Source organism: Mytilus californianus, unplaced genomic scaffold (genome assembly GCF_021869535.1).
Source record: "Mytilus californianus isolate M0D057914Y unplaced genomic scaffold, xbMytCali1.0.p SCAF_5, whole genome shotgun sequence".
Taxonomy (NCBI): Eukaryota; Metazoa; Mollusca; class Bivalvia; order Mytilida; family Mytilidae; genus Mytilus; species Mytilus californianus.
The window spans coordinates 2,375,542-2,398,477 of record NW_026262701.1 but is presented as its reverse complement, the minus strand read 5'-3'; the positions used below and the strand labels follow the sequence as shown (position 1 = coordinate 2,398,477).

At 31.6% G+C, this 22,936-nt stretch overlaps 1 protein-coding gene across 1 annotated transcript in view; it reads right to left on the bottom strand.

Moving 5' to 3' along the window:
• Nucleotides 1–726: 726 nt before the first annotated feature.
• The window catches only part of LOC127701787 (uncharacterized), a 41,625-nt gene continuing 19,415 nt past the window's right edge, over nt 727–22,936 (bottom strand). Inside the window, exons 3-10 of the mRNA XM_052205752.1 lie at nt 22,107–22,315; nt 18,337–18,494; nt 17,461–17,630; nt 13,866–13,904; nt 12,254–12,371; nt 9,055–9,167; nt 8,269–8,386; nt 727–858 (exon numbers count right to left, since the gene is read on the bottom strand). Coding sequence (XP_052061712.1) covers nt 732–858; nt 8,269–8,386; nt 9,055–9,167; nt 12,254–12,371; nt 13,866–13,904; nt 17,461–17,630; nt 18,337–18,494; nt 22,107–22,315 — 1,052 coding nt within the window. The 3' untranslated portion in view covers nt 727–731. The remainder of the gene's footprint in view (nt 859–8,268; nt 8,387–9,054; nt 9,168–12,253; nt 12,372–13,865; nt 13,905–17,460; nt 17,631–18,336; nt 18,495–22,106; nt 22,316–22,936) is intronic.

The following is a 22,936-nucleotide window of genomic DNA, read 5'->3' as shown; positions in this document are numbered from 1 at the left end:
CTACAGTTTGTGTCAACCTAGTGTTGTGATTAAATACACTAAAATCTGTTACCGTATGTGTTTCCATAGAATTTGTTGATTTTATGGCATGTGTTAAATTTGACACTTGAAATGCTAGACTGTTACATTGCTCAGTTAGATCGTTTATTTTAGTAATAAGACTTTGGATAATTTCACCGTCTTCATGATGAACTAATACAAATAATGTAGATGTAAATCAGTGATTATTACAACCACATAATCTATTTATAAAGTGTATCACGTCTGTATGAATCAGTATCTATTGATAAAGTGTATTATGTCTGTATGAATCAGTATCTATTGATAAAGTGTATTATGTCTGTATGAATCAGTATCTATTGATAATGTTTGTTATGTCTGTATGAATCAGTATCTATTTATAAAGTGTATCACGTCTGTATGAATCAGTATCTATTAATAAAGTGTATTATGTCTGTATGAATCAGTTTCTATTGATAATGTTTATTATGTCTGTATGAATCAGTATCTATTGATAAAGTGTATTATGTCTGTATGAATCAGTATCTATTGATAATGTTTGTTATTTCTGTATGAATCAGTATCTATTTATAAAGTGTATTACGTCTGTATGAATCAGTATCTATTAATAAAGTGTATTATGTCTGTATGAATCAGTATCTTTTGATAATTCTTGTTATTTCTGTATGAATCATTGTCTTATCTCTTTATTTTAAAGAAAAAGTTGGTAACTATTCTTCCTTATATCCTAGTGGATATTCTATAGGGATCATTGGAGGACATTTTGGTGTTTTACAACATTTTCCTGGAGCAGGTTCATTCAGTGTACATTGTGAAGGCAGATCCCATTTATAACACCTGCAAAATAAACAACTAGTTCTTCATAACTCATCACAAACTTATTCTTTTAAATTCACCTAATTCAGTTACCTCTAATTTTCCAAGTACTTTTTTTATAAACAGGACTGATGTACAGATTATAAAACTATGTTTAACATCGGAGCAAATTCCCGGACGTTTATTATATACTATATAAGAACACCACTTTCCAAGGTTAGAGTAGGATTGAGCGCTCAAAAACATGTTTAGTCAACCACATTCTGTATGTGCCTGTCTCAAATGAGGAGCCTGTATTTTAGGGGTTGTCATTGGTTCATAGATAAATAAGTTGATGTGTTATGATAATGCATGTCACATTTGTTTTCGCAAATAGTTTTATTATAGATTAAACCGTTTGTTTTTTCAATTGTATTGTTGTATGTTTGTTTATGTCGGAGCCTATTATAGCCGACTGTATAGCTAGGATTTTAATCTTCGTTGCAGGCCGTATAGTTGCCTATAAATGCTAACATCAACTTCATCTGAATTTTGTTAAATCTACATTGGAAAGAGGTACAGGGGGAAGGTTTAGATCTCACTAACCATGTTTAACCTCGCCGCATTTTAGAGCCTCTGTTCTTTGTTAGTCTAGTATGTTAATTTTTAATTTTAGTTCATTTATATGATTAGTATGACGTCCATGTTCACTGAACTAGTGCACATTTTTGTTTAGGTGCCAGCTGAAGTCCGCCTCCGTGTTCGGGATTGTTGCGCTATGTTGAGGATCCATTGGTGGCCTTCGCTTGTATTTTACTCATTGGTCGGGTTGTTGTCTCGTTGAGACATTCACCATTTCCATTCTCTATCTAATTTGTTGAATAATTGACTCTTATGCAATCATACTCAATTTTGTGTGTTATACATCATAACTGCAAACTCTTAGTTTAATGTACTGAATAAATATTATCACACAAGCATTGCATCCTAATAGGACAAAAAGTCTTACGCTACAAGAAATTACGCACACCATTAAATTATCGCACAGTAAAATCAGAACAGAAACTCTAAAATTTTCAGGGTTTGTGACATAAAGGTCCTATACAAGTAGTTATGAACAGTTAATCAAGTGTAAAATAAGCTGAACAGTACCACACAAACTCTAATATGTAAAAATATCAAACACCTAAATAAAAAAATTGCTGAAATGTAGAGGTTCAATTTTTTCAATTCTTTTTTTTATTTCTTTCAGACATTGAATATTTGTAATCCAATCTTTTTGTCAGAAAAAATAAATGTAACTAATGATATGATTGAGTAAGTTGATAGACTTAATAATTCTTTATAACTTTTATTGAAAACTAATTAACACAATATTTAACTGGATATTCAAAAGCAAAATCAAGAAAAGCAAAGTAAATATTTCTGTAACTATCTGAAGCAAATCACTGATGAGGCAAACATCAAAAGGAGCTCTGCAAAGAATATTTAGAAGCATCTTTGTTCTTATAATCATAATTTTTACCTGATAGATGACATATTCTAATTGTCATGTATCATATACTAGCACGAAAATGTATCGACCGCCAATGATTTAAAAACTTTAGCTATTATACTAAGATTTTAAAAGGAAATATTTTTTAGTTCGAATATTGATTCATCTTAAATAGATTAAAGATTTAACATAGAAAGCTCACAAATAACTAAAAAATATTAAACAAAGCTCGATCAATACTTTTTTACTCGACTGAATTAACATCAAGACATTAAAAAAGTAAAGAGTGTTTCAAACTTTTAGACGCTGTTCATATCAATAGCATTCAGTCCGTTTTGCAAATTGGGTGACATTTTCTCTGTCTTTATCAGAGGTTGCTTCCATTTTATTAATAAAAATCTCAAAAGCTTCGAAAATGTTCTTTCGTGGTCTTTTAGTATAATGTGATATTGTATGATGTCTATTTCATTGAATATCGTATAAAAATTATGTTTGGTAGATTTTTTTACATTTAATATTTGATATAAGGTAAGAATAAATGCTGTAACCGGAAAAATGACTTAAATTTTATACATATTTTCTGATAGATTGATAACAAAACCGATATTTGTGTCCATGTAAAGATTTTCAAAGATATTATAACATCATTAATGATAACCTTTACTTATAAGTTTATTTGAAGGTTAAATGAGTTTACACGAATCACATAGCGATTTTCGCGCTTTTAGTACAATGTTACCGTAAAATGTAGGATGTGAAATACCGTTTTTAATAAGAATTCTACAGGTACAACCAAATTTACTATTCAAATCCTTGTATCTATGAAAGAAGTTATTAAATGTTTAAAGTAATTTATTAATTTTAGAAATCCCTGACTTACTAATTTACCAGTGATGCTTTGATTATGTTCGTTAAAATCTACGACATCACTATACACACGGGCATAACGAATGAGTTGGGATATATATGCATGGAGTTTTCCTTAAAAAATTGAAATGTCTTAATCTAGAAAAGGACAATTACTGCTCTTTATGTTATATTTATTGAAAGTAAGTTTATTTTGGGTACATGTCGGTATTATATTTAGAGAACTCTGTATTAATCAACGAAAAAATATAATGGTTGGTTTTCTTGAATATGTCACCCAAAAGTAGCAATGGCGTGTCTTTACTGAGTTTGACGAGGAGAAAATGTGAAGCTTCAATCCTATCTTCACATTTCCAGTAAGTGGATCTAGAATTATTTCCTTTTGTTACAGTAAAGGCTTTAAACGAGTTACAGCAAATAAATTTGCAACGAAATTGTTCACAATATATATCAGAAGATGATCAGTGGTATGAGTGCCAATGCGACAACTCTCCATCCAAGTCATAATTTGTAAAAGTTAACCACTACAAGACCATTTTATTAAATATGGTAATACTTAGTTTAAGTGTAGTGTATAGAATAAAACTAAATCGTAACTGTCAAAGTATTCAAAGTAACTATCAAAAGCACGTATATTATTTAAAATATTTAAAGATTTTTTAACACTCCGAAAATAAATTTAAAATACATTATTACAAAAGTCAAGTTCTTTGATAGTAGTATGGGAGGTAGAAAGAAACACTGTAAAATTAGAAGTAGATAAAGGCAACAGTAGTATACTAGCTAGCTATAAAACCAAGTTCAATCCACCATTTTCTACATAGGAAAATGCCTGTACCAAGTCATGAATATGACAGTTGTTATTCATTCGTTTAATGTGTTTGAGCTTTTGATTAGTGACTTTCCTTTTTGAATTTTCCTCGGAGTTCAGTATTTTTGTGATTTTACTTTTTATACCGGTGTACAAAAGTCATAAATCGATTGAAAGAAAACAAATCCGGGTAACAAACTAAAACCAAGGGAAACAGCTACCATACTTCTGACTTGGTACGTATATACTGGACATTTTAAGAAAAATGGTGGGTTGAACCTGGTGTTTTGGTTTACCAAACCTCCAGCTTTAAATGACAATGGTAACACTTAATGTTGAGATGAAACCAGTACATATTCGGGACTTTCAAATGTTCGAAAGAGGCTTTAACCTGCGTAGTGGCAGTGATATGCTTGTTTAAAATTTGACTCTGTGGAGTGTACGGATTCCGGACATGCATGTAGAAGAATTGATAATTTCCTTTGAAGAACTTCTGTGTAGTATTTGCGTCACACCACTACTACATTATTGGCTGCTTTGTCTGCCGATACGAACACAAACTGGATATAAAAAAGAAGATGTGGTGTGATTGCCAATGAGACAACTCTCCGTAAGAGACCAAATGACACAGAATTTAACAACTATAGGTCAACGTACGGCCTTAAACAATGAGCAAAGCCCATACCGCACAGTCAGCTATAAAAGGCCCCGAGTTTATTTTCATTCTAAAAATGGGTTTATCATGAACCCTTTTATCAAATTCAGTATTGTTTCAAATTGAGATATACATTATTCATTATTTTATTCAAATAACTGTCTAGAGATTTATAAACAGATTTTTTTCACGCTTACTCTAATGTTTACATTAGGCAGACAAATCTATAGTAGATGGAGAACGATATTTATGTCCTTTCTTAAGAAAATTTTACACTCACGGTCTTCAACGATGTTGAGGTCTCCATTAATGACATGACCATATGTAACATATCTATAACTAGATGTTTCACAGTCCCAAGTAGACGCAGCATTATATTCTACATTAACGTCTGATGTTACTGACGTATAATTAAAAATCAAACTTCTGCTGTTTTTGTACGTTAACGAAATAATAAATGGTTCTGTATTATCAAATTATGAAGGCATTTATTTATGGATGAAAGAGTCATTGAATATTCTAGATAAGTTAATAAAATCAGTACTTTTATTTATATATTTTAATTTAAAAAATGCCGTTTATGATTTATAGGTTTATTGATACCGGGAAACAGCGTATAACAGTCTAAAAAGGGAAATCACACTCCAGATAACTATCATATATAGTTACTTCTTGGTTTATGAAGAAGTTTGCATACTAATTTATGTCTACACTGATTTTTTATTATAGATAACTGATCAGCAAGTGTATAATTTAAACGATGATGCATTTAAGGTTGTATTCTTCTGACGTTACAGTCTCGTTGAAATCTCGTTCTGGGATTATTTCAAAAACATTTGATACAAGTGGAAAATATCAATGAATTTTAAAAATATTATAATCAAACTCTACTCTGTGAAATAATATGCATTTTGTTTTTAAAACAAAGAAAAATCACAAATTGACAAAATCGACAGCATGGTTAATTTGACACAAAAAAGCATCAAAATATGATAAAACTTTCTTATATTAACACCTACCTATTGTTTTTTTAAGTTAAATTTATTCAGATTGGTCCACTTCATCTTTATTGAAAGTATGATAAAAAGTTTAATTGTGGAACAGTGATTTTTTTCACGATAATAGCCCAAAAATAGGTAAAAATTGATGAAAAATCGGAAAATCATCAAAATTGAGTACTTCAAAGGACGGTAGCAAAAAATGAAGTCCACCACCATATGATTTTGTCTTCACCAATTAATTTTTTACAGTCATATGAACCCAAAAATCAGGTTTAGAAAAAAAGTTTAATTCTTGAAATTTTTGGCTCCTCAGAGGTGTACATCCTTATATGATTTTACTATCATTAGGTACCCATAAAGCCCGATTGTGATATTTCTCTAACTGTTTTATCAAGTAGTTTGAGTAAAAACTGATAAAAGTATAAATTACAATATAGTAAATACAAAAGGGCATACGTTAAAAGAACGAGTGGTAAAAAGAAAATTTACATTATTATTTTAAATCTAGTGTACAGTTCATATTTCTGATTCGTAGCAAATTTGTCTTTTATTGCACCAGTTTTGCTGTTCATTTTAAAAACTTAATTGATTTGTCAGAAATAATCAAAGAGCTATGAAATAGCGTAACAAACCAATGTATTCTTATAACCAGGAGCAGTTTACACAGAGAAGATATGCTCACATGAATTTCACATGAATCTCACATGAAATTCGCGTGAAAAATTTCACGTGAAATTCACCTCAACCTTCTGCTGTTGTCTGTTCTGTGGTCGGGTTGTTGTCTCTTTGACACATTCCCCATTTCCATTCTCAATTTTATTATACATGAAAATCATGTGAAAATATTCATCTGAATTTTACGTGAATTGAGTTCCAAAGAATAATACGTGAAATTACGTAATTTAAAAAAATCACGAGAATTTCAAGTGAACATTTTTTCAAAAAAATATTTCTGTGACTGCATCTTTCGATCCTTTACGACCGATAAAGACATAGTTTTATGTTTGGTGGGGTTCGTGTTGCACAGCCTTTAGTTTTCTATGTTGTGCTTTGTGTACTGTCTGTTTGTCTTTTTTACTTTAACTATGGCGTAATTTTCAACTTTGAATGTCCCTTCTGATAGCTTTTGTCTCTCTTTTAAACCTACCCGAGATACAAAGTTAAAAAATTAGACTTAGCCAAAACCTCTTTGTTCTGACTGTGTTACAATTCTGATAATGAACAGCTAAGGTGTGCATTAATTACCTCAGATATGATCACAGTTTATATATATTGTTATCTTTTCGAGCAAATTCATGATTTTTCGAAGGCATATGGGGCGTAATTCTTTTTTAAGGTGTACGTATAACTTATTTTCCAATTTTCCAATATTTGTTCTTCTTTCTTGAAACATTTCTGATAATATGTTTACGATGTAAATCTAAAATCAATGTTTCAAATTCAAACAAGATAATTATTTAACTTTTTGTTTCTTCTTAACATATCTTAGAATATCTAATTTTAGACATGACCTGGATTAGTTGTGATGTCAGTGGAATTTCTTACAACTTTATAAATACGAATTTCTTTTTTTGTGAATATGTGGTATCGAATTTAATGAGGTTCATATACAATTAATTGCCAATTTGTTCATGGAACTTGTCTTCGCGATTACTCTCAAGGGAACGTAATGTAATTGCGTTGAAGTAATCTATAATAAATAACTCTTTCAGTTATGGTTTGTGATGAACCGATTTAAAAGCACATCAAACGGAACTAAAACTGTAGGTACTGTAGGATATATATCAGGAAGAAAAACGCCCAAAAAACCCACATCTAGAGTACAACATATAGTGTACAACAGTAGACAGATGTCTCGACAATCAAGTTCTAAATTGTCAAGAATTTGTTTAAAATTTTGAATAAAAGTGAATAAAACAAAGGTCTTATATTGAATGCAATACTGCAAAAAATGTAGCAATTTAGGAGAAAACCTGTATATATAAAAAGGTAATAATTCATAAGTTATCATCAATTTTATATTTTGTCTTATCTTTGAACTCTTGTTTTTGATGAGATATTTGAAATGGATCTGTCATCCAATTTAAAAAGGATACAACAGAAAATATAAAGGCACATTCCAGGCGATAATAAGGCAACAACAGATGGACAAAGGGCAGACAAGTAATACACACTATTCTGTACTTAACCTCATGGAGTTTGATGAGCCAAAGATACATTATAACTAACAGTAACACTTATATAAAAACATCAGACAGTCAACTTGATAGAAGCTTACCAACACGTTTGAATTATATCTTATTTTTCTATAAGTCTTTCTTGGATTTTATTTAGTCCCATTCAAAACGAGAAGTATTTGTTAAGAAGGCCATAAAGATAATAATGTCAGTCTTGCCTGTTGATGACCGATTTTTCATTTACTTTACCCTTAACACACATATTTTTACCTCTAAACAGGTTTTATTAAATCATTGTATAACTTTGCCAACAGGGATAACGAACATAGTCTCTCTCATTCTATTTTATCTGGCATTATACTGTATAATAGTTGATATGCTCCTTCTCACTGAAACTTTCCAATCACATTAAAACCTATTAGTATAATACATCTTATAAAACTTACAATTCTTTACATCTACGGAATCCTAGATTTGCCTGAATACATTCACATTTGTATTTACAATCAATAATCCATGTGTCCCCCAGTCCATAATATCGTCCATTGAAATAGCAAGGCAAATCTAAACAGAGGAAAAGAACATTTATTTATTGATATTAACATGAAGCGGTAGTTAATAACCTTTCTTCATTTTATCACAGGTATCAAAATAAACTTAAGATATATATATACATATATATAAATATTGTGTGATCTGATAGCAGTGAATAAATAAAAACCTCATAAAATCATGTTAGACAGAAACAGCAAGTTAATTTACGTAAGCAGGTCATTTTTAATGATGACTAATAGTTGTTAAGTTATTCAGAAGGTTTGTTAAACAGACTTAAATCTAAATTATAAAAACAACAACTTGTTAACAAACTTTGTGCGTTACAGTAAACAGCTATTTTTAAGCATTTTTCAAGAGAAATAAAAGTAAAACGACTCAAGGTTTATTGCACGCCACATGCTAGTCTGATCATTTAGTACTGACATCCAACTGACTCCTACTTTTAACTTCTAAACTTGTTACTTGCCTTTTATTATGCAACAGTAGTCTTAGATTCTCAAGCTGCAAGTCTAGCTGTGTAAAAATGTATCATTAACTAATCTAATCTGCATGGCCTATTTTTTCCACCTAATTAAACTATTGTGATTGACATGTACCACATTTTTTTTAAATTTTCATAAGTGGTTGAGGACAACAAGATGATTAAAAAAAACTGCGCAGTTGGTGATCGTACTAACCTGAATATATTGTAGGGAGGACTCTTACTGGTGTACATACAACTTGACCACAACATTGGCCGTTTGGTGTAATCACTCTACATATCTTAGGCAAATGGTCATACACAGGACAACTGAAAAATATAATTGACAATATTTACTTTTCAGGAAATATGTGCTAAAAATGACTATTGCATTTAGAATATATAGAAGTCTTTTTCCAATGGAGGGTTATTTTTAATTCGGAGCAGTACTCACCAATAAAATCACAACTCCAAAAAGTTCAAAAAGTTATTGGAAGTCCCAGATTACTTGAAAAATGAAATTTAGCTAACGTTGTAGCCTATTTCTCGAATATCCTGGCATCCCTATGAATGTTTTATTCAATAGTGTCTCCCGACATGTAATGTCATACTCGCAGCCACATAGAAAGCCAGTTGATTTCATGGCTTCATGGCTTCGTGACAACAATATAACAATATCTTAGTAAGCACTAGACGGTGAACTTTTCTTTCTATGTAAGTTTAATTATAAAGGTCAGCTATACATCAGCTATATAAATGTGAAACAAAAAAGACCACTGCTGGTTGGTCTCTATTGTTATAAAAGTAACAACAAATGTTGGAATACATATACATAGTTTTTGTAACAGTTTGTGGTGGGGTTTGTGTTGCTTAGTCTTTAGTTTTCTATGTTGTGTCTTGTGTACTATTTTTTGTCTGTTTGTCTTTTTCTTTTTAAGCCATGGCGTTGTAAGTTTATTTTTAATCTATGAGTTTGATTGTCCCTCTGGTATCTTTCACCCCTCTTTTAAAGCTAGTGATAAGTTAACGTCGATATTGAAAGACGTATGAACAAAAAGGGATTTGAACACCCCTTTTTGTGAAGAGTTCTTTTAATATCAATATCAATATCACCATTGAACTTTTACTGACTTGCAAACCGTCAAAAAAATATGAAAAGTACACAAAAAACAACTTGCAGAAACCGTATACCTCAAAATTAAAAATACGAAAAGTACACAAAAAACAACTTGCAGAAACCGTATAACCTAAAATTGGACGAGTCTAACTCAAATGATAGTAAAACAGTACTCAGACTGATATAGACAAATTACAGTTACATATTTGCATTAGAAAAAAGTAAAATCACAAAAAAACTGAACTCCGAGAAAAATTCAAAACTGTAAGTCACTAATAAAAAGGCAAAGTCAAAAGCTAAAACACATCAAACGAGTGAATAACAATTGTCATAGTCTTGACTTGGTACAGGCAATTTTTTTATGTAAAACTTGGTGGATTAAACTGGTTTTATAGCTGGCTAAACCTCTTACTTGTATGACAGTCGCATCAAATTTCATCCACAAAAAAAAGAAGAAACGAACTGATAAGATGGCACTACATCATTTCACTATTTTTTCATTATATTGATTTAGAACTAAAACAACACCATAGGAAAGATTTATAAAATTAATGGGTAAATTTATATTTTTGAATTCTGACCTTTAATATAACGATTTTCTATTTTATAAATGAGGAAATCAAAACTTATACAGACCTGCTTTACAACTGACCAATGCATGGACTGAACCTTAACTTCTTGTTATATATATGAGATGTTTTTAATCTTTCAGCAATCATGAAAAAGATTCGTAAAGACCAGATCAAATGAAAACAGTAAGTAAACTCTTTCAAACATTAGCGATTTAAACAATTTGTTTCATAATTTCTAATCGAATAGACTAAATGCATAAGGTCCTCCACAATATTCAGGTAAATGTTCATTTTGGATTTGATTCTGAAGTTTTCCTACACTACGATACATGCACATGCAGAATAATTAGTGTTGTCTGTTCAGTCTAATTAATTAATAAATCGTGTTTTGTTTAAAGAAAAAACTATGTATGTACAATCTAATGAGATCGAATTAAATAGCAAAATTTGTCTCTTTGGCACTCATACCCCATCTTCTTATATCTATATATGTAACATCTTTATTTTTTTATTAGTTGTCATTGGCTTTGAACTAGCTGTCAGTAACTGTGAGTATTCTCATATATGTACTTTGTGTCTTTTTGTTTTTGGGATGTACAAGTACCCGTCTACGTCCACTTTGTATTTTGTGTTGGATGTATTTTTATTTTTATTCATTTTTTTGTGTTTTTTTCGACTGATTTTTATAAATTGTTCATACGATGTACCTATTATGTCTACTAGTTTTTTTCACACATCATTGTCAAAATAATGGAATTTTATGCAACTGTCATACAGGTGAGAGGTTTAGCTAGCTATTAAACCAGGTTTAATGGACCATTTTCTACATACGAAAATGCATGTAACAAATAAGGAATATGACAGTTGTTATCCATTCGTTTGTTGTGTTACAGCTTTTGATTTTATGATTTGATTACGGACTTTCTGTTTTCAATTTCCCTCTGAGTTCGCTTTTTTTTTGTTATTTTACTTTTCCCTTCCGATAGGGGTTTAGTATCATACCATCATAAAATATATTTGAGGAAAGTAGCCCGTATCATGCAAACAACTAGTTGCAGAATACATAATTTTATTTCCTTCGCAAAGACCCTATCAGCGAATCAATATTTATACCAACATATGCAATCTTTAATGACCTGAAAACAGTATCGTAACTTTATCCCTCCTGAGCAGGTCTGTTTTTAAGGTTTAAAAGAGTTTATTTTGAACCCAAACTATTAAAATGATAACCGAAACCCTGCATTAAATCATTTAGTATTTCTCTCTTAAGACTTAAAAACGTAAAAATGACCCTACCCCCATCCCCCACCCCAAATAATTGATGTGACATACATAACAAGAAATACAAACATGCATTTCTTTGTTCTTCTGTATATCGCCAACTGTGTAAGATCATCATGGCTTAGTGATAAGAAATTAGAACATATCCTCCACAAATATTGATAAACAGAATAATACATATGACTATCTCTCGAATTTATATTGATTTAAACTGTCAATAATACCTTAAACAAAATGATTGATTATATGTCTATACTTTAGGAAAAAGAAGGGGAACAATTCTAACTAGAGATCCTGACCTGTATAGAGCTCAACGTTTTGTTTGTGTTATGATCTGGTACTTTTTTACTCAATGTAGTTTCGATTGGTTCAATAGTTCCATTAACATTTTGTTCAGTCTGGATCAGTACAATTCCTATGGATGGAGTGGACTTCTAACAACTTACAGAGCATGACAAGAATAATGTCCACTTTGTTCATCATCACAGGAACACTTGTAATCACAACCATCTTCCCAGCTCTCCCCTTGGTGATAAAGCCAACCTTTGTACCAACACCCAGCACCTAATAAAATAGATGATATAATTTCAATTGCGATATACAGTACCTTATACATTTAAGTAGAACCTTTGAATACTATTCTGTAATTCACATCTCCAGGGTGATACAATATACTTCGAAAAACATAATTGATTATATATTTATAACTTGCAAACGAAAAGGGGAACAACTCTTACTTTTAAAATCTGAATAGAGATTTGCGTTTAGCCCTTTCAAGTCTACTTCGCGGCGATTTAATTTCGCGATTTTCAAATTTACTTGATGCAGTTTGAAAAAGAAAAATCTAAGGTTTACATAATCGCGACGATTTGTATTCGCGCTATTTTTCTACTCCCGAAGGTCGCGAAAATTAGTTGGTTAACAGTTTAAGGTATTATAGTTATTTTCAGGATATAACTTAACACAAAAGTAAATAAAGTATCCGCGAACATAAGTTTGTTTACAGAATGACTATATAATAAATGATTTGACAGTTTTCACGCAAAAATATCCATAACTCATTTAATGTCAAGATTAAATGTCCTAAGTCAGGAATCTGATGTTCAGTAGTTGTCGTTTGCTGATAAGGTTCATGGGTGTTTCTCGTTTCTCGTTTTTTATATAGATTAGACCGTTGGTTTACCCGTTTGAATGGTTTAACACTAGTTATTTTTGGGGCCCTTTATAGCTTGCTGTTCGGTGTGAGCCAAGGCTCCGTGTTGAAGACCGTACTTTGACCTATAATGGTTTACATATATAAAATTTTGACTTGGAAGGAGAGTTGTCTCATTGGCACTCATACCACATTTTCTTATATATCTATCTTATTCCTTCCAAGTTGTCTGGTTGTTCTGGGAAAAAAGTGAGGTATTGATCACTAATGATACCCCTGCTATTAGTATTCATTAAAAAAGTAAATCGATTCCAAAAGCGGATTATACGGTGAGCATGTTCACAAAAAACCTGGAAGCGAGTTTTCCCCGATGCTCATTTGTAGTTTCATAGAAAATTTGTGACGAAAATTTCAAAACAGGCCAGTATGTTGATGAATATGAAGACCATTATGTATAAATCAAGATCGTCATGTGCTTAACTTAAATAGATCTTGAGTGGGTGCAAGATACTGCTTCGATGTATATTGATTGTCTAGAGGTTTATCTTCTGGACTGGTTAGGGAATATACATTAGTGTGTATATTTCTCATGTAAAGTAAAAATTTAATTATATGAAATGAAACACACCAAAGATTAAAACCCAATGCAATCTAATTCTAACCAAAAATGCAGAAACTGTAACAAACAAATACACTGGTTCGGAAGGTAGGAAAATGTACGGAATTCTATGTATATATAAATGGGTGTTACAACATTTTGCATGTACAATGGTACGAAATAAGCGAAATAAGATCTCAGGTTAGATAACTAAAACAAGAAATGTTTAAAAAAGCTACTATAATGTAATCATCCTATTAGTTATATCAGACATAAGTATTATTTACAAAGTAAACATAGAACTCACCAGTGTTAAATACTTTTGGTAGTGACACATTGTTACGGCCTGAAATGATAAACAAATATAAGAAATCATATATACATCTGTTTTTTTTTATAGTGATTTAGATATTACAACAATGTTGACTGCTGTACCGCTATTTTTGACATTTTTACCTATTGTGTCTGTTTGTTTTGTTCACGCACCGTTGTCAATATCATGAAATTTGATGCGACTGTCATACAAGTGAGAGGTTTAGCTAGCTATAAAACCAGGTTCAATCTACCATTTTCTACATAAGATAATGCCTGTACCAAGTCATTAATATGACAGTTGTTATTCATTCGTTTGATGTGTTTGAGCTATTGATTTTGCCCTTTGATAAGGGACTTTCCTTTTTTAGTTTTTCTCGGAGTTCATGATTTTTGTGATTTTACTATATACTTATCAGACGTTTTTCCCGACTGCCGCCCTGTGTCCTTTTTCTCACGCCCTGTGTCCTTTTAAGGCACCCTGCCCTTTTTTGCAAGTCCATGCGTTTATTGTCGTTATATTTTGTTGAAAATACTAAAATTCTATCTGTTTTCTTGTTTCTTACAAATTTATGACACTCGGCTTATTAACATGTACAGCAGGTGTTATACGTTGTGATTACAGGTAATCAGTTATATATGTTCCCTTGGCTTTGGTCAAAATATATTCATGTCCTAAAAATGATAATAGCTAGATATAATCTTAAAAAGGCATAAATGATAATCAAGACAATATTTATAATCATGACATCATGGATGAAATGGTCCGACAAATTTTTTTTGAACTAATTGCCCTTAAATGTCATTCTTATCATTATAACAGCAACAGTGCAATAAATTAGATTTAAAAAAAAAAAAAAAAAAAAACCTTAAATAACCAAAATGATCAGTAAGGCAAGATTTACAAACTAGTCAAACTTTGCCGGTTAAGCTAGCCCGTCGTCTTTATTCTCTTACAAAATTATTTTCCTATGATCAAACTTGGTCACAATCTAGTTTTAAAAAGTGTCTAATGACCCCACCTGCCAACAATTAAACAATTAACAAATGTGTAAACTGAAAATTTTGACTGATATCTTATAAACCATAATAAACTAAAAGGTAACAATCTTCTTACAGTTTTGACGCAATTAGACAATTGGTAGCGCTCAACATACTGAATATTTTTGTCGAAGTCAGATTTTATCTTTTTTTATTACAGTTTTCAAAGTATTAGACACAACTTGCGTTTTACCTTTAAGTTCTTTATTTAGCCATGTCACCCATCTTGGTTAGCAGGTGTCACAATGACGACGACAACAGACAAATTGTTTTACCTTGGTTACTTACATGTACTATGTCCCTGTATAGTGAAGACATCACCAACACCTGGTTTATCTGTAAACAATTCTCAATCTTATATCCATCATGACGACATGTACACAGTGTTCATTGTTTTATAAAGCAGCTAATATAATAATTAAAACTGTGATGATCAAACTGCAGTACAAACAGGGAATAATTGTAGGTAAAATGAATGAATTAGATAGGGTTCGTGCCAACGTAAACATCTGATTTTTTGGAATAAAATATGCCCCTAAAAGATCCAGTGCTTACTAAAGGCAATATCAGTATATCGCTGTTCAATAGTAATAAATTGATTTAACTGAAACAAATACGGGTCATTAACCAAACCTGGTGGAAACACAGCAATTATAAGAGGAAACAAAACGGAACAACAGAAACACTGAATTTCTACAAAAACAAACGCCAACATACATAAAAACGGGCTATGTGATAACAGTTGCCACATTCATGACTTGGTACAGGACATTTAAAGAAAAAATGGTGGGTTGAATATAAAAAAGAAGATGTGGTATGATTGCCAGTGAGACAAATATCCACAAGAGTCCAAAATGACACAGAAATTATCAACTATAGGTCACCGTAAAGCCTTCATCAATGAGCAACAAATGTAAAACAATTCAAACAAGAAAACTAACGGCCTAATATATATACAAAAAATGAACGAAAATCAAATATGCAACACATCAACAAACAACAACTACTGAATTACAGGCTCCTGACATGGAACAGGCTCATACATACAGAATGTGGCGGGGTTAAACATGTTAGCGGGCTCCCAACCCTCCCCCTAACCTGGGACAGTAATGTAACAGTACAACATAAGAACGAACTATCAACATCAGTTTGAAAAGGCTTAACTTATCAGGTGGATGCAAATAGAAATACATCTAATAAAAACACAGAGTGGACGTGGCAGGGTACTTGTATATCACAACAACAACAAAAAAACCAAAAAGACTGATCTGAGAGAGCTAGCAATTTTTTACACCTTGTGCAAAGCCACCAACAACTAATACAAAAAATCATGCATCTAAGACTTAATTATCAATCAGTACACATCCAACATCCAATGGATTTAGTGTAAAGACGTCATAAACAGTCAGAGAAAACATGACCTTGTGCAATGCCAAGATACTTGTATCGACATATTTTAGATCTATGAATGTGTAGATGTATATAACAATAATATTTAGTTTGCTTTGAATTTACTGATAACAAAATCAATATTAATACCAATAAAAACAATATTCAATTGAATAAGTTTTTTTAAAAGATCGATAAGTTTACCAGGATCGTTTCTAAATTTCCGTAAAAATGAAGCTGGTTTCATGGCTAGATAAACCTCCCGCTTATATAGCAATGTTAAAAATACCGCTAAACTAACAACATTAAGTGATAAGAATAAAGAACAAATAAATGCAAGAACATTCAGGACACAGAAATACATAAATAAATAATATAATAGTCCATTTTAACAGGTAAACCACCACAGAATAACAACGAACACCTAAAATTATATTAGGACAACAAAAATACAGCCCAATAAAATAATGAACTATGCGTTATACGAACGTATCTACGGTACAAAAAAATGACGTCACAGGTAAATTTTTAAAAGTACAATATGAAATTTAGATTAAGTTTGTAATGGTGTTATTTGATGTATTTTCCAACCGTTACTTAGTGTTTTGGTTGTAGGTCAAAGGATTATGATAAGTAATATACACTTTCCCTTAAGTCTATAAAATGTTAGAGGTAGTAGTAACTTTATTTTGATATTAAACTGGATGTCAAAAATACTTTCTTCATTGTATGTCTACTTAGTACCTAAGAAATAAAGAAAATAATGATCCAATCATCTAGAAGTATCTTTACAACAAAACATATAATCAAAATTCATGGTATATCTTAGACTTGTACTTAGCTGTGGAACTTTACCTAGTCGTACTTGGATTTGAAACTTTACCAGGTCTATGATTCAGGAAAAAAGGGATTTATTGTTTTGATACTTTTTTAATAAGAAAGAATATCAAGCAGCGAGCTGATGTATTCAGTCTGGTGAATCAAAATGCAATGATCATTTTGGTCACCATCTGTCTTAACACTATTTGTCTTGGGGTAGAATATGTTATCAAATGAAGATGGCAAAGAAAAACAGTTTGCATAAAGTTGACATTCAATAAAAATAAAAATCACAATTTTCAAATAAAATTTCATAAGTTTATGATTGAATGAATACTCACTATATCCCCAGTGAGCTGAGGTCTGTCCTGGAGCATAATAGAAAGCTGGTTTCTTTTCTGTTTCCATAAAACACCTGTTTGCTGTAGATATAAACATCCAACCAGTTGAATCACATTTGGATTTATCAGCATCCTGACTGGCATAAAATTCTCTGAGGAAATCTGGGTCTCTGAAATGGTTTTTGTTTTCATAGATAAATTAAACATTTGCAAAAAAAGAAAATTATTTTTCTTTTATTTTACTGAGGATCATGCGTTTAATCTTTATCATTATGATGTTGGAATCAAGCTCTCTAAGGTTCTAATGTGGTATTTATTGCAACATTGCTGTTAAATGTACATTTCTGATAAGTTATATAAAAAGTAATGTGTCAAGGGACGTATATTTACAACATTGATTTATAGCGAAGCAAATATAAAGAATATGAGACATTTCATTATTTATTATTTTAATGAAAAAAGGTCAGTTAAAACAACCAGAAGCTACGAATATCTTCAGGAATATTGTATGGAAAAAAATGTCTAGAGAAAACTAAAATTTTCACGAAATGTTGTATGCCCATGGGCACTAATTCTTCACAAAGTGTAGTTACAACAAATGTACATCTCCAAATGCTGCATTTATCTAAACAGTCAGTTACCATAACAAACATTAAACTCGATCGTGTCTCAATAAGCTCTTTTCAACAAGAATTTAAAAAAAAGTACTGAGCTGTACAATTTTCATACACAATTTTATATATGCCCAGACACTAAGTAGCAGGATATAAATTTCAAACCAGAGTGCATCATGCAGTATATACAGGTTTTACATTGCACTTACAACTAATTTAGTATCTGAGAAATTGAAACCATAGCAAATGTATTAATACTAACTGAGACAGTGCAAAGTACTGTTTAGTTGTAGATTGTAAATCCACCCATGATGAATCTATGATTCTGCTAGGTGTAAACCAACTCATCTTATCGGCTTCTGTACCATTGAACAACATGAAAGCTTTCTCTACACCATTTTTGTATATAGATACCCTGACCTAAAATATGTTTTGATTTATATTTCTTTACTTGATTTTCTATAATTTTACTCAAATAAAAAAGGATAAGCTCATAACGAGGGCATTTTAAGGTTTCATTACTTATTACATTTTTGAAGGTCCAGCTCAGTCTTTTAAAAAAATAAACATCGATACCATACTGTCATTTGACCAATCACATTTTATTTGATAGAATACATCTCCTGGTCAGTTTTGGAAAGCAGTGTGCATATTATTTATAGTATACATAAATACATTGGCTTTAGCTGTATTGTTAACGTTTTACTGTATTAATTGTCTATAAAAGGGTGTGAATCTGGTAAAAAATATAACAAAAAAATAGCAATTTGTTTTAATTATTTATCATTAAATTGTCCAACCATTCCTCAAAACATTTTATATTCTGATCAAATTGACATCCTAGTTTTTCGATTCATGAGAAAAGTTTAGAATTACATTACTTAAATTTTTATTTAGTTTGCCTTGTATGTCTATTCATGACCTTTTAGTGATTTAGATGCTCTTTCGGTGAAGGATATAAGCCGATAACAGTAGAATCTTTAAAGGTCGTACAAAACTTAGAAAGAATTTATCTATAATCGCTTGTTTGAAAAGTGATATACTACTGTTGTCTTTATTTTTTTTCAATATGCTAAATTTGGCCATAGAGATTAACTTTGAATGACGACAAAACAATCTAATAATTATTGAAGCTTTATGATTTTTTTTTCGCAGAAAAATAACATTCACAAAGAGTCATTATGGTACTATTAGCTTAAAAGAGGGACGAAAGATACAAGAGGGACAGTCAAACTCATAGATCGAAAACAAACTGACAACGCCATGGCCAAAAATGAAAAGACAAACAGACAAATAATAGTACAGATGCCACAACATAGAAAACTAAAGACTTAGCAACACGAACCCCACAAAAAACTGGGGGTGATCTCAGGTGCTCCGGAAGGGTAAGCAGATCCTGCTCCACATGTAGCACCCTTCGTGTTGCTTATGTTATTACAAATCCGGTAATTAGTCTAATTCGGTAGGTCACATTCGTGCAAAATGGAAGGGTATTGTAGTTACGACATAAGGAACATATCCGATATCATCTGTGAAACGGTTATTCCATGACGGTCAACCAACTCGTGATGGCGTCCGTAAAATTTACGAAGGGATGATTTCAACTTCACCATTTGGAACTCTTGGTTTAATAACTTCCTTGTGAGCAGCAATCCTCTATCAAGGAAATCATAATAGGAAATACAAGCCCGGGAATATCGTATCAATTGGGAGATATATACTGTAAACCGGGAAATTTTCGCGCCGTCTTTTTTCGCGATTTATCAACAAAATCTAGATTCGCGCCGTATTGAATTCGCGATGTCCCGGTCGGTGTCCTATATAAGTTTTTTCATAAATGATTTGGAAACTGTACAGTGTTAATAAATGTATTTAAATCAAGTGATAAAACAAATAAAAATTCCTTTTTGTCGGTTCACATTTGAAACTATTAATCATGTTTGCTTGTAAAAACACAATACTTTAAACAAAGAGGAATGACCTTATTAAGAGTGAATTAAATGCTGACAGAATTACTGCTTATTAGTTAATATTTTAATCTGATTGATCTGTGCAGCAGATACAATGGGTAAACATTTTAAAACTGATTGACAGGTGTCATTTACATAACTGTAACGATAGTTGTTTATTTAGCAATATCCGTATTGTCCACTTGGATTAATTAGGACTATCATGAGATAAAGTTTTGATAATTAACACTGACTTTCCTTTAGAAATAAAGTTATGTTTTGCGGTATAGATCTGTCGTCTGTAAAACCAATGTTTTAAATTAGCCATCTACATATCCTAATGACAAACGTTCATGTATGATCTCCATATTCGTGTTCGGATTTCCTTGAAATTTTCGCGGTCGTTTTATTTTCGCGTTTCAACTCTTACCGCGAAAAAAGCGAAAATAAAACTGCCGCGAAAATTTCCCTGTTTACAGTACCCCGTATGCAGGCGCTGCTGAAATGTTGCTACATAGAAATGGAAAGTTCACAATTGGGAAGCTAAAATCATCTCTTTTATCGAAATTTTGTTTTCAACCGACCCTCATTGTCAATTTCTAGATGTAAGTCAAGATATGAGGCAGACTTAACTGTATCTGTAGTATCCTTTATCTCTAGTTCGGTGGGATAGATTCGTTCAACATAGTCACCAAATTTTGTATTAATTAGTGAGAGAACAACATCTATATAGCGGAACGTATAGTTAAAGGATATTGCTAACTTCTGATCTTTCTTCCTTTTACCAAAGACGAAATTTTACAAAATCACAAATTTGTCCTTCTTTCTTTTGGTATCAACATCAAAGAAAACGAAGAAAATTTACCATCATTATACTGGATACCAAAACTACACAAAACTCCATATAAAGAACGATACATAGCTGGGTCATCAAAATGTTCGACTAAACATCTTTCTAAAGTACTAACTACTATTCTTTCTACAGTTAAAGATGGGCTTCAAAAATATTGTGATGAGATGTATTCTACCAGTGGTGTTAACCAGATGTGGATTCTCAAAAATCCGAAAGATCTACTGCTTAATCTTCGATCACAATCTTAGCAATTTTGCAGCAACATAAAGACTTTTGATTTTTCTACGCTTCACACTACTATTCCCCATGCTCAGTTGAAAGATCGACTTCACCATCTCATTAAACAGAGCTTTTTCTATAAAGATGGGAATCGTAGATACAAATTTCTTGTTTTGGGTTACAATAATTCATATTTTGTGAAAAACCACACTGAATCTACCAGGAAATATACTGAAGATGATATTATCAAAATGCTGGACTTTTTTTCGACAATATATTTGTTGAGTTTAGAGGATTTATATTTCAACAGACAGTCGGTATTCCAATGGGAACTAATTGTGCACCCCTACTGGCCGATTTGTTTTTGTACTCGTATGAAGCAGAATTCATTCAGAACCTTCTAAAAGACAAAAAAAAAGCACCTTGCGAAATTCTTTAATTTTACTTTCCGATATATTGATGATGTTCTATCATTGAATAACCCATATTTCAGCCAATACTTGCACCTCATATATCCCAGTGAACTTGAAATTAGGAATACAACTGATACTAGAAGGACTGCTTCATACCTTGATCTTTTCCTCAATATTGACACAGATGGACGACTTCACACGACAATCTATGATAAACGGGACGATTTCAACTTCCCAATTATCAATTTCCCATTTCTCAGCAGTAACATACCCTCTGCCTTTTCGTATGGTGTTTACATATCTCAATTGATACGTTATTCTCGTGCTTGTTCACACTATACTATACTACATTTAGTTTCTTAATTCGGATTTGTATCAACGACCTCACAGCCTTAATCCATTCGGAAAGAGTATCTACGTCATCTTTCTTGCGTTTAGCCCATTGCCTGGCATAATCCTCGACTGAATCCATCAGTATTTTGAAGTTGTATTAAAAAGTATTCAAGTATAATTCTACAAAGATATGCACAATAAACCAAAAATTGGTAAGAGCCCTTAACATCACAAATGCACTCTCTGTATGGGAATGTCTCTTAACCTTATCCAAACAAAGACCTGTCCAGTTGTTTGACAATATTGGTTTGTAGTGACCTGGGAAATTTGGTGTCAGTGAGTTGGCTCCTGGTTGGAATTCATTAATGGTCTTAGTTGAATTCCATAATTCAAACAAATCAGTAATACCAGGAGGATATGTTCCTACTCCAGTCACACCCTTCATCAACAGTACATAACCATTTGGTGATGGTGCTTAAAGTATATGATATAAAATGTTATGGAATGTATTATATCATAGGTTACCAATCGTCTTTGCTTCAATACATAATTCTCGAATGAACAAACTAAAAGAAGTATTTAGTTGTCTCACTGTTTCATTTCTTTAAATTTGATTCAATTGGCAGATGAATAACATTCAACAACCTATATCGCCAAAATTACAGGGCTTCATTTTGCAAAATGATTAACAAAACATCGGATAGTGGTGTACAATACAATTAAAAACAATTTGTAAAATAGTTCTGTCATTTATACCTTATACATTTCAAAATAAACTATGTGTTCATTTTGATATGATCTTGGTTAATACCTTAATTTGACATCATAATGCGCATGTGAACTTAAATTAAGATGGACTGCCGAAGGTTGGAGGTTCTCCCTACGCACTCTGGTTATCTCCGCTAATAATAACGACCTCTAATTTGTCAAAACTGATAAAAGTGGCGTTAACTTCAACAATAAATTGGCCAATCAGGTTCAAGTTGTTGTAACCTGAACTTCGTAGTAGGCTGCCCTAATTGCAAACTTTAACTTCAAAATGCACTGCTTTCACACGATTTTATTTCAATGATTAGCGAGCAAAATGTAGATCAA